Genomic DNA, 11,438 nt, shown 5'->3' on the forward strand with positions numbered 1-11,438 from the left:
TAGTAGTTCTGTTTTATCCATGGGGATATTAGGACTTGAGAGGGTAAGAATCATATCAGCTGAAGGCACATAGCTAGAAAGTGGTATAGCCAGTGCTCATATCCATTTCTGTCCAACCACAAAACCTGTGTTCCTAACCCCTGACATATGTGGTCCCCTAGTTTGGAATGTACTTGCACTGTCTCGCTGAGTAGGCAGGACAATTGTGTTTAGAACTTTTTTGTATTAGTCAGTGATATCAAAAATCCTGGCAGCAAACTGCTGGTTTGTTCCTTTCCTAGTGTTAAATTTCTTGGTATAGGCTACTGTCTTTCATTGAAAAGCACAATTTTATTCTTACTGCAATCTGCTAAGTTACTGAGAACAGATATTAGTATTAACTTTTTAATGTTACACCCAGAGCAGTTAATAATTTTGCCCAAGCTTTACACCCCAATTAAGATGTGGGGCTGAGAGTAGAACCTAGTTTTCTTGCCTTAAATGGAGTGATTTTTTTTTTCCATATGTTGCTATTTACCTCAGAATGCCCCAAGACTAGGTTACCCACCTGCACCCAAAGGACTCCAAATTAATTTTATAAAAATATCATTTTAGAGCACCATAAACCAAAAAGAATATAAGCTGTGATTTACTTAAGAGATATTATAAAAACATGTGCCCATTATGGGGAATTTTTAATAAGATTGCTGCAGCCCCAGGATTCTGTGGTAGGCTATGATTCTTTCCAGTTTAATGAACAAGTTTGACCTTTAGCTTTTAAAAGTCAATTATAGGCCTCACACTTCCTCATTATAAAACTTACTATAAAGCTACAGCAATCAAAGCTGTGTGGTATTAACACAAAAACAGATATAGACCAAAGGAATAGAATAGAAAACCCGGAAATAAATCCTTACATGTAGGGTCAAGGGACTTTCAAGAAGGATGCTGAGACATTAAATGAGGGAAAGGATAGTCCACTCAACAAATGGTGCTTGGAAAATTGGATATCCATCAGCAGAAACCCAAAATTGAACCTTTATACCATATATTAAAAAATTAACTCAAAATGGATTAAAGACCTAAACTCTTAGAACAAAACATAGGGGAAATGTTTCATGACATTGGATTTGGCAATGATTTCTTGGATATGGCACCAAAAGAACAGGGAATAAAAAAATTGATAAATTGCACTTCATCAAAATTTTAAAATTCTGAGCTCCCCTGGTGGCGCAGTGGTTAAGAATCTGCCTGCCAATGCAGGGGACCACAGGTTCAAGCCCTGGTCTGAGAAGATCTCACATGCCACAGAGCAACTAAGCCCGTGTGCCACAACTACTGAAGCCCGTGAGCCTAGAGCCCGTGCTCTGCAACAAGAGAAGCCACCGCAATGAGAAACTCACGCACCACAACAGAGTAGCCCCCGCTTGCTGCAACTAAAGCCCACGCACAGCAACGAAGACCCAACACAGCCAAAAATAAATAAATAAAATAAATGTATAAAATTAAAAACTTCTGTGTACCAAAGGACACTTTTGAGAGTGAAAAAGAAACATACAGAATGGGAGAAAATGTTTACAAATCATATGTCTGATAAAAGATTAGTATCCAGAATATATAAAGAAGTTCTACAACTCAACAACAACAACCAAAAAAAAAAGTTTAAAAAACAGGCAAAGGACTTGAAAAGACCTTTTTCCAGGGAAGATTTACAAATAGCCAGATAAGCCCATGAATCACTAATCATTAGGGAAATATACGTCAAAACCACATGAGCTACCACTTCACACTCATTAGGATGGCTGCTATCAAAAACAGAAAGTAGTAGGTGATGACAAGAATGTGAAGAAATTGGAACCCTTGTGCATTGCTGGTAGGAATATACAGTGGTGTAGCCACTGTGGAAAACAGTACTATGGTGGTTCCTTAAAAAATTAAACATCTGATCCAATAATTCCACTTCAATTTCAAAAGAATAGAAAGCAAGGACTTGAACAGATATATCTACACCAATGTTCATAGCAGCACTATTCACGAAAACCAAAAGGAGGAAGCAACTCAAGCATCCATGGTCGGGTGAATGAATAAACAGAGGGTGGTATGTTCGTATGGTGTAATACTATTCAGCCTTAAAAAGGAAGGAAATTCTGACACATTCTACAACATGGATGTACCTTGAGGACATTATGCTCAGTAAAATAACCCAGTCACAAGGGATAAATATTGTATGGTTCCATTTATATGAGGTACTTAGAGTACTTAAATTCCTAGAGACAGAAGAATGATAGTTACCAGGGGCTGTGGGAAGCAGGAAATGGGGAGTTATTGTTTAATAGGGACAGAGTTACAGTTTAGGAAAATGAAAATGTTCTGGAAATGGATGGTTGATAATGGTTTTACAACAGTGTAAATGTACTTAATGCCACTGAACTGTATACTTGAAAATGGTCAAGATGGTGAACTTTGTTATATTTATTTTATCACGATAAAAAAAAGTCAGTTGTAATATATCTCCCTTATCTATAATTTGGTTAATAGTCTTAGTAGTTTTTTTTTAAAGGTCTTTGGCCTTCAGACTCTTGAAGTTCCTTTACAATAGCAATTATAAAATAAACCATCTGTGTTCTGCTAAGAAGTCAGTAGGAATGTGGGGGGCAAGTTTTGATAGAACAAAATATGTAAAAAGATTTTCTTTAGCAGGGGGTGGTTTGAGTTGTATGAGGTGGGACTACTTTTCTAAATTATTCCTTTAAAAAGTTTTCATATGGCTGGCACCTGGCATGTGCGTATAAATACTTATTAAATAAGCATATGTGACTGTAGTATTCAATTGATAATAGCCTTCTGTCACAATAAACAGGATTCTTTACCTCTTTGAAAATCATTTTTAATTAAATATAATTTTCCGAGGATAATGAACATTCTGTCCTTAGCATAAAAATTATAGACGCTTTTCATGTGGGTGACCCTATTAATGCACTTTGGGGAGTCCTGCTTGGGCTTTGAAAAGGCATTTATGTGCCTAAGCTGAATAGGTTTTCAGGATATTATAGTGGGAGCTGTGGAACAAACAAAGATGCATCATATGTGGAGCCTGCCTTCAGGGAGCTTGCAGAGTTAAAAAAAAAAAAAATAAAGACATTGATAATTGGCTATCTGTAAATTGGAAAATGATACAGGTCCCCAGAATAGGTGGTGAGGGATACAGCTGAACTCTTTGGGAAGGACAGAGAATATTGTCATTTTGGGAGCTTCTGGCATCTGAGAAGACTTCTTGAGGAGAAAAAGCCAGCCCGTGGCTCTTGGTCAGGTTGTAGGACAGAGCGTGGAAAGGAGCTGAGGGGGGATTGTGTGGTATGTGGACAGAACAAGCCGGGCGCTGGGGCAGCAAAAGGCTGTTACAAGAAGGCCAGCGGAGGAGAGTGGAGGAAGGCGGCGACCTGCTGGCGCTCTGTGCGTAGTTAAGTGTGACGAAACATCAGAGAATGCACAGGGGGTTGAATGAAAAGGAGCCATGTGGGTTTATGAAAATGAAGCATCTGTATATTTGTACAGTATTGCCCTGGAATCACTGTGTAGTCACCAAAAAAACAGGACTTGTGACTGATTGAGATATAAAAGGAAGGTTTGCTGAGAATGGTACAAATACAGTCTTCCCTTCCTTAAAACAAATTTTTTAAAAATTCACTTTTGATTCTAAATGAGCCTTTAGCTATTTGACCATTTTCTGTTTGTTACTTTTATATTTTTGAGAGCATATAATGCACAATTTTATATTCTGCTTTTATTCACTTTACATTAATATAACATTTCATCCTGTTTTAACCCAACTCTGCAAGGTTATATAATATGGCATTATCAGCATGAACTTTAGTGATCGAGCAGTGGGAATTTTAAATCCTGCATCAAGTTGCCCTTCCTTGGAACAGAGCTGGGATAGGAGCCAGACCAGAAGCTCCTCTTTGGAAATACGTTGATCCACAGTCTGGCTCTGGAAGCAGCACCTTCTTTCTCTCGGTTCTATCTCTCGGCTCTTGAAGACTCCTGCGTGTGGAATAGGTTAGTCCTAGGAGGACTAACAAGTCCGAATTTAACTAGTCCTCTATGAGTGGGTGCAGCCAGTAGTTTTGGGTGGAACTTCACCATCTTCTGCATTTTCTTAACATCCTCTGTTTTGGTTCAAGGAGAGCAGTCTTGCAGCAGTGGTGCCTTGGAAGCTTTGCAAACATTTGATTGAATGTTGTTGCTTTGCCAGATCCAGAACTAAAAACAGATGCTGTCAACTCTCAGACCACCAGTTGAAGGCAGACACCTGAGGCCAGTGCAAACCTCAGATCATTTTTAAAATAATTGTTTGTGGTTCATATGCAGAGACATGCAAATAAATCCTTTTATTCCTCCTTTGAAATCCTACTTATAGTAGCCTGGCATCTGTCTGGATGCTTTTGGGACAAAATAAGGATTAATATCTAATCAACAGTTATTTCACAGGGTTTCTTAAAATTCTTCAGTAGTGCAGAATGGCTTTTATTGGCCTTAACGGTTTCATTTGTCTCTTGTTTGGCTGATTTTAGTAAACTGCAGGAATACCATATAGAAAGGCAATCTTCACATAATTCCAAACTTAATTTTATTTCCATCAACTGTCCTGTGTTGCTAACAGAGCCAAATTTAAGATGCAGCCTGCTCCATCCTCAGCTGTCATCTGAGTCCTTTATGCCAACCTGCTTACTTAGATATTGAGGTAATTAGGATGTCTTATCCAACTGTTCATGACAAAGTTAATAACTTCTAGTTAGGGCATTTTTAAAGAAAAAAATATGTTAAATTCCTGAATGAAGTAATACAAAAATCATATACATCTGCTAAATCATGGGATTTATGTGCTTAATTATCAACAAGGAAGAGCAGTGCCGATGCTGGAGCAACACATGGGAGAAGCTTGTGTTAAAGTGGAAGCAGAGTCCTGCAGAGCTCAGTGGGGACCCAGAAATAGGACTGCCTGTTGTATCCGGAAGGCAGCTTCTAGAGGTAGAGTAGGAAGGGCCACTCCAGAAGGAGCATCGGGCAACAGGAGAGCAAGCGGATCGACATTGCGTTAGCTCCACAGCAGATGCTAACCTGAGCGCCAGGTGGATGTAAATGGGATGAAGCTGACAACATAAAGGAAAAACTTGACAAGTTTACATGCAACATCAAATACACTAAGAAAAATAAAACAGAGAATATTATATCGAGAAGTCTGCATCCAATGTAAGAGTTAATACTATGAAATATATTTAAAGATTTTATGGGAAATGTCAAAACACTAGCAGATAAATAGGCAAAGGAAGTGAAACACAGTTCATACAAGGACGAATAATTTTAAGCCATCTGATGGAAAATTGTTCTTCATTAAGATTCCCTTCAGGACTATCAGAAAACATCTGAAAAATCATACTATCCGTTATTGGCTTATTAGGATAGTAATTTAAATTTACCTTTTAGAACTCCATGATTATTGTACTCCTGGTTCTTCAGAGGCTGAGCTGGAGAGGCAATGAGCGGCTGGAGATGTGTGGCCAGGTGTTCACGGAAACCTTCCCTGGGAGGGCAGAAAGCCAGATGCCGCAGGTGCAGGCTGACCGAGCGCCGGCTCTCAGGGCCAGGGCCTCGTGGGCAGTTGTGGTTCGTGGCTACCTGCTGTGTGTCAGGCACGGTGTGATCTCTTGCATACATTTTCTCATTTGACCTTTACTACAACGCTAGGACACTAATATTCTCAATTTTCAGGTAAGTCAAGGCTTGGGGAGCTAAATCTGAGCTGGGATCAGAGTAGAGTCAGCTGTGAGCCCAGCACCTTAGGGAGGAAGTGCACAGCGTTCAGTTACGATGGTGAAGACTGCAGACGTATGAGGATGCACTTCAGAGCCCAGTGAGAATAGCGAGAGACAGATAGTATATGCACTGTGGTTTCACCTGTGTAAAAATATGTGCCAATGGGGGAGTGTAAACAGCAAGGGTAGTTGCATTCTGGTGCCGGTGTCAGAGATTACCCGGATAATCTGTTTGCCTTCCATGTGAGGTCAAGGAAAAGCATCTGATAACTTATTAAAATGCATCTTACTAATATGCATTTTTCAAGCAGGGCATCTAAATTTTTTCCAGTGGCATCGTGTTAGTGGTTAATCCCTCTCTCTCTGTGTTGGTCCAGGTGGCACTGGTGTTCCCCAACAATGACCCTGCTGCCTCCATGGTGGCTTTCTACGGCTGCCTGCTGGCCGAAGTTGTGCCTGTGCCCATTGAGGTGCCCCTCACAAGAAAGGTAAATAACGTATCTTTCTGTTCAAGCCTGTTGGCCGGGAAGGTCGGCTCTGCTGCCCTGGAAGGTTCTGTCATGGGGTCTGAATGTGCAGACGGCCATCTTCAAGAGCTTTCATCTCAGCAGGATGTGGATCAGGAAGCACAGGGCTGTTTGCCTTGTCTCTGAGGCTCTGCGCAGATTGTCGTTGGTTGTCCCAGACAAGGGAGCAGCACTGACGCTGCAGCTCCACTCAGCGGCCAGATTGAGCTGCTGCCCTGAGGTGGCGCCTTCTGTGCGTTGAGCAGGGTGATCTGCCAGCAAAGCAGGTGTTCCAGTATCTCGTTCCTCAGTGTCACTGCACTAGAAATCTGGGTAAATGATAGATTTTTCACTTTTTTTTATTTCAAGGGTGGCAGTTGTTGCATCTGTGCAGGTATTTGGACATTAACAAGTTCCAGGTTCACCTACGATTTGTTGGATCTTATTCTATGATTAGAATAAATAACTGTCTTGCTGTTATAGTTGTAGTGTAGTCCAGTGTCGGAACCCTACACAGCAGTGTGTGTGTGTCTTTGTCCACGTAAATGATTGGCTTCTTGCACCACAGACCTGTGGTAACTTTGGAAGGGAAGGCAGAGGGAGGAGGCTGTGCTGGGGTTGACCCTGATGGTCCCCCGAGAGGTGCTCTGATGCTGTCGAAGGAGACGGGGCCGACGGCTGTGGGGTAGGCACCCTGCCACTGGTTGTGTTATGTGTTGTGCCCTTGGGCTCCACCCTGGATTCACCGGGCCATCACTTAGCACATCATCATGAACAGAGTGTGTGGGGTGACTCTTCCAGCTCCAAAATGCTAAGGTTTTCATGTGCCCAGGCTCAGAGTTTCCAGAGAATCTTCTAGCTGTCTTTGTGGCTACTCATTATGAAAATGGGGAAATGCCTTAAGGTCTGTTCACGGTGTGTGGGTACCTTTGAAGCTCTGCTCCTTGGGTCGGAAGGAGAGAACATGGGGATACTTTAGAAGAAGGTTGGGGAATGGTTGCTGTTTCCGTTTTCCTGGGTACAAAATCTGCAAGTTCCCTCCTGGGCCTCCTAGGCACCTACAAGTGTCAGGCAGGGTGGCAGGTGGCCCTGAAAGGGGGGTGGGCCCTGCAGCCACTGACATCAGAGCCCCCTCCAGTGGCCTGAGGAGAACACTGATTTCTGCGAGGGTTGGCCTCTAGCATTCCTGGTGTACAATACACACCCCATAAAGTGCTTCCTCATCTTCCTGAGCCCTATGACCTTCACAACTGACGAGAAATGCAGAAGGGTTTGGGGATTTACTGAGCAGGTAGCCACGTTCTCCTATGTGATTCTTGGTTGCTGTGACTAACCTGGAAAGCCTCTCAAGGGATGTGTGATGCTCCTCTTTAATTGATATCTAATTCAGTGGGTTGAGGTCCTCTGGAAATAGAAAAGAAAACCCTCTGGATTCTCTAGTCAATGGCATCAGGATGCTAATTTGGAGAAATTCATAGGCTAATGAGTGAAGAGACTGATTCTGTCAGCACTGCACTAAGCAGACTCCAGAACATTTGTTATTGTTGTTATGAGTAGCAGTTATTGTTTACTCATCACATATCGAATTTAGATTTGTCTGCTCTACATCTATAGTCTGGTGTCTTCCAGACCAGGTCTGGTTTGCAGAGGAAAATCATTTGAATGAAGAGGCACCTGTCTCTGCCACTTCCTGACCAGGCATTGTCGAGCAGGGCCAGGGTGTCTCACCTGCAACTCCTCTGGGTCTCCTGACACGTGCCTGCCAGCCATCTCAGGCGTTGCAGGCTGTGACCTGCCAGGTGGCTCTGTCTCATTTACCTCTCAGGCCCATTCAGACCCTCATATTGTCACCATGTACCTCAGGACCAGGAACCCTCTCTCAGAAGAAAAAGCTGAGGTTTCTTCTTGGCCCTCTCTCCCTCAGAACATTTCCGAGGGGAACAGAACCAGCAGATGACTCACAGGTTATTGTTAAACCAGAAGCTGTGTGTTGGGCCTCAGTCTTTGGTTTCAGAATGTAATGTTCATTCTTAGAAAACTTTACTTTTTTTTTTTTTTTGCGGTATGCGGGCCTCTCACTGTTGTGGCCTCTCCCATTTGCGGAGCACAGGCTCCGGACGCGCAGGCTCAGCGGCCATGGCTCACAGGCCCAGCCGCTCCGCGGCATGTGGGATCTTCCCGGACCGGGGCACGAACCTGTGTCCCCTGCATCGGCAGGCGGACTCTCAACCGCTGGGCCACCAGGGAAGCCCAACTTTACTTATTTTTAAATAAAAGAATCCACCGGCTCGGTTGCCATTCAGCACAGGGTAAGATGTGCACAGGGGTGTAGGTGATGAAGTTTGTGAATCCTCTATCCACCAGTCCTATGCACGCTAGTCTTGTCTTAAAATAAAGGGCCTAATGAGAACCAGATTTTCAGAATCATCAATGTTGATTAGCCTCACTGAACGATTTAGTCCCATGTGCATTTATTTATTCTCTGTTCTAGTTCTTGGGGTGAGGGGAGAAGGCTCATTTTTCACTTGAAGAGTTCATAGTGGGAGAAATGGGTGTCCCTCCAGTGGTTTGGCCACGGAGTGGGCAGGGGCAAGAGAGGAGCCTCCAGAAGGCTGTGCCGCAATGGGCAGGTCTGGACAGTGGCTGTCCTCCTCGCCCTCCTGAGGTGGCTGAGCTGGTCTGTGAAGGCCAGATGCCAGCAAAGTGGGCCTGTGGACTGGCGGAGACCACTGAGCCGCATTTCCCTTCCACCAGCATGGGAAGTAGCAAGGCTGTAGCAGGGGTGGAATTCTGCATATTCTAAGTGCCATAGGGCCAGAGACCAAGTGGGCCCCGGAGGCCACAGGAGTCCAGCCAGGCAGGGCCTGGCCCATCAGCACTTGCCTCTGGACTCAGAGGGGGCTCACTGTCCTGCATAATGCAAACTGTTCTTTCCTTAGAATCTAGCACATGCCCCACTTGTTTGCTTTAACCAAGGTTTCAGATGTCCTGTTAAAATGAAACATCTCTGGAAGGAAAAACATAGACGTCTTGTCACATACTTGCAATCTCACGTGAACCATCACATGATCCTTCCCTTGGGAGTGCATTTTGCTGGAAGAAATCAGAGGGAGTTGGGGTGGGGAGGGAGGGAAATGGGGCAGCCCGAGGGTGACACCCACCCAATGGAAGTGTTTGTGGGTAGAAGGTTATGCCCCACGTCTGGGATTTGTTTTAAAATAACAAATCTGCATGTGTGCATGTGTTTGAGGTAAGAGATGAGAACAGATTTGCCAACGTTGATAATCATTGGTGCTGGATGACAGGAACATAGGATTTCTTTCTCCTTTTCTTTGTATCTTTGTGTCTGCTTGGAAATTTCCAGGATAAATACAAAGTTAAAAATTAATTGGCAAAAAAACAATACATTAATGACATGTTTCTCTTAGTATTGATAAGGAAAATTTCTTGGTCAGGTTTCTTGGATCCCCTGGTTGTATGACCATAATAATCTTTAAACTAATGGGTCTGCAGCCTGTCTTGTGTTGACTCTGCAGAGTAATGCATCGAGAGCCCCTTGCTCCGTTTTGTCTGCATTGTTGTCTCACCTCCTGAGGCAGCTGAGAAGCCAACAGTTTGGGTAGGCAAGCATCAAAATTGGAAAAGCACCAGCTAGTAGTTGCAGGTCCACAGATCCGGAACGAGTTCATGAGAGACGCTTTCCGTGAACTCACCTCACATTTACTGGAGAGAGAGTCCTTCTCATGGGTATAGCTGATGCTTTCTGACCTGGAGACTGAGACGGGACGGGGTGGGGCTGGTCGAGTGCTCATTTACTGCTTGAGAAGTGACTTGTCAGAGACCGCGGGTGTGGAGAGACTGCCGGGGAAGGGACATGCTTCGTGAGCTTTCTATGTTGGAGAAAGATTGAAAGTGAGGGAAAGGTTTGAACTCAGGTGTGGGTCAGCTTTTCTTGCACAGCAAAAGAGAGTCATTTGTGAGATTTTGTGGTCCTGGACAGCTCAGCTCTACAGAGGAAGGGCCCCTGAGCCCAGCCTCAGGCCAGAAACAGCCATTCCAGGGAAAAGCGTTCAGGAAACACGGGAGGCGGTGTCAGGGCCTGAGTGCTCTGGCCGTCAGGGCAGTGGTTCATGTGCCTCCTCAGTAGCTTCCTGTGGAGCCTTTCTGGACAGTGGCGTGGGGTGTCGGGGGGCTCCCAAGTATCGGGGCTCAGGGCCCTGTCCCCAGGTCCAGAAGAGGTGGCCCATGGAGGCCACGGATGGCTCTTTGGGCTCTGCCAGAGGCTCAGGGGTCAAGCTGGGCTTAATTTCAGGGATCCCGGTGCATGAAGGAGACAGAGCGCTCTGAGAGCAGGTGGAGGGGTCTCATCTCAGCCCAATGGGGTGCTTGGGTGGGGCTGTTTCTGCGAAGCTGGCTTTTGGCTGGACCTCTGAGTAGGAATTTCCAGACCAAGAAAATGGGGGAGGAGCAGGCATGGAAGCTGAATTTCATGGTAACTACGGATTCTGTTTACGGTTACTCTCGACCCTTCCTCTGTATTTTAGGGTCTTTAGGAGCAGATACTAGGAAGACAGGGCCCAGGGGATAGCGGACCTCCACTGTGAGCCCTGACAGGTCTTACATTTGGCCCTGGTGCTCCCTCTCCTGAGCCATTCTGAGCCTGTCTGTAGGCGGTCCCAGCAAGTTCACGCTCCTAAAGAAACGCCCTTCTGCTCCAAAACCCAGCTTCAGAGCCTATCTCCCCACCCCTTTACCCGGTCACAGCTTTTGGCCATGTGATACCCAAATTCATATTGAAGTGACTGATTATAATTCTCCTTGAAAAAGCACTGCTTGAAGGAACAATCCCACAGGGTCCCCGAAATGGGAAGGTCCCCATCCGCGGAGCACCAGGCCTCCTCCCTCTTGCCGGGGCTGCAAGGGTGTTGGGAGGCTGGCTGTGCGTGGTGCTGTGTAAAGAGACGCGGCTTTTAAATCTGCAGTGAGGAGTAGGAGCTAGGCACTTGGAAGACATAGTTTTGAGATGTCGATGTTGCCGATTTTACTGGGGTGAGAATGTTGTCTCACGTGGGAAAGAAGGAGGTGACAGCCTAACCACAGTCCTGACGTTTCCCTTCTAGGAATGCCGGCTGGTTCA

The 11,438-nt window shown here is 44.9% G+C and overlaps 1 protein-coding gene across 2 annotated transcripts in view; it reads left to right on the forward strand.

Moving 5' to 3' along the window:
• The window catches only part of DIP2C (DIP2 acetate--CoA ligase C (putative)), a 366,491-nt gene that overhangs the window by 252,920 nt on the left and 102,133 nt on the right, over positions 1-11,438 (forward strand). For both annotated transcript variants that reach the window (XM_007445661.1, XM_007445662.1), the window contains one exon: positions 6,173-6,283. In XM_007445661.1, coding sequence (XP_007445723.1) covers positions 6,173-6,283 — 111 coding nt within the window. The remainder of the gene's footprint in view (positions 1-6,172; positions 6,284-11,438) is intronic.

Source organism: Lipotes vexillifer, unplaced genomic scaffold (genome assembly GCF_000442215.2).
Source record: "Lipotes vexillifer unplaced genomic scaffold, Lipotes_vexillifer_v1.1 scaffold646, whole genome shotgun sequence".
NCBI lineage: Eukaryota > Metazoa > Chordata > Mammalia > Artiodactyla > Lipotidae > Lipotes > Lipotes vexillifer.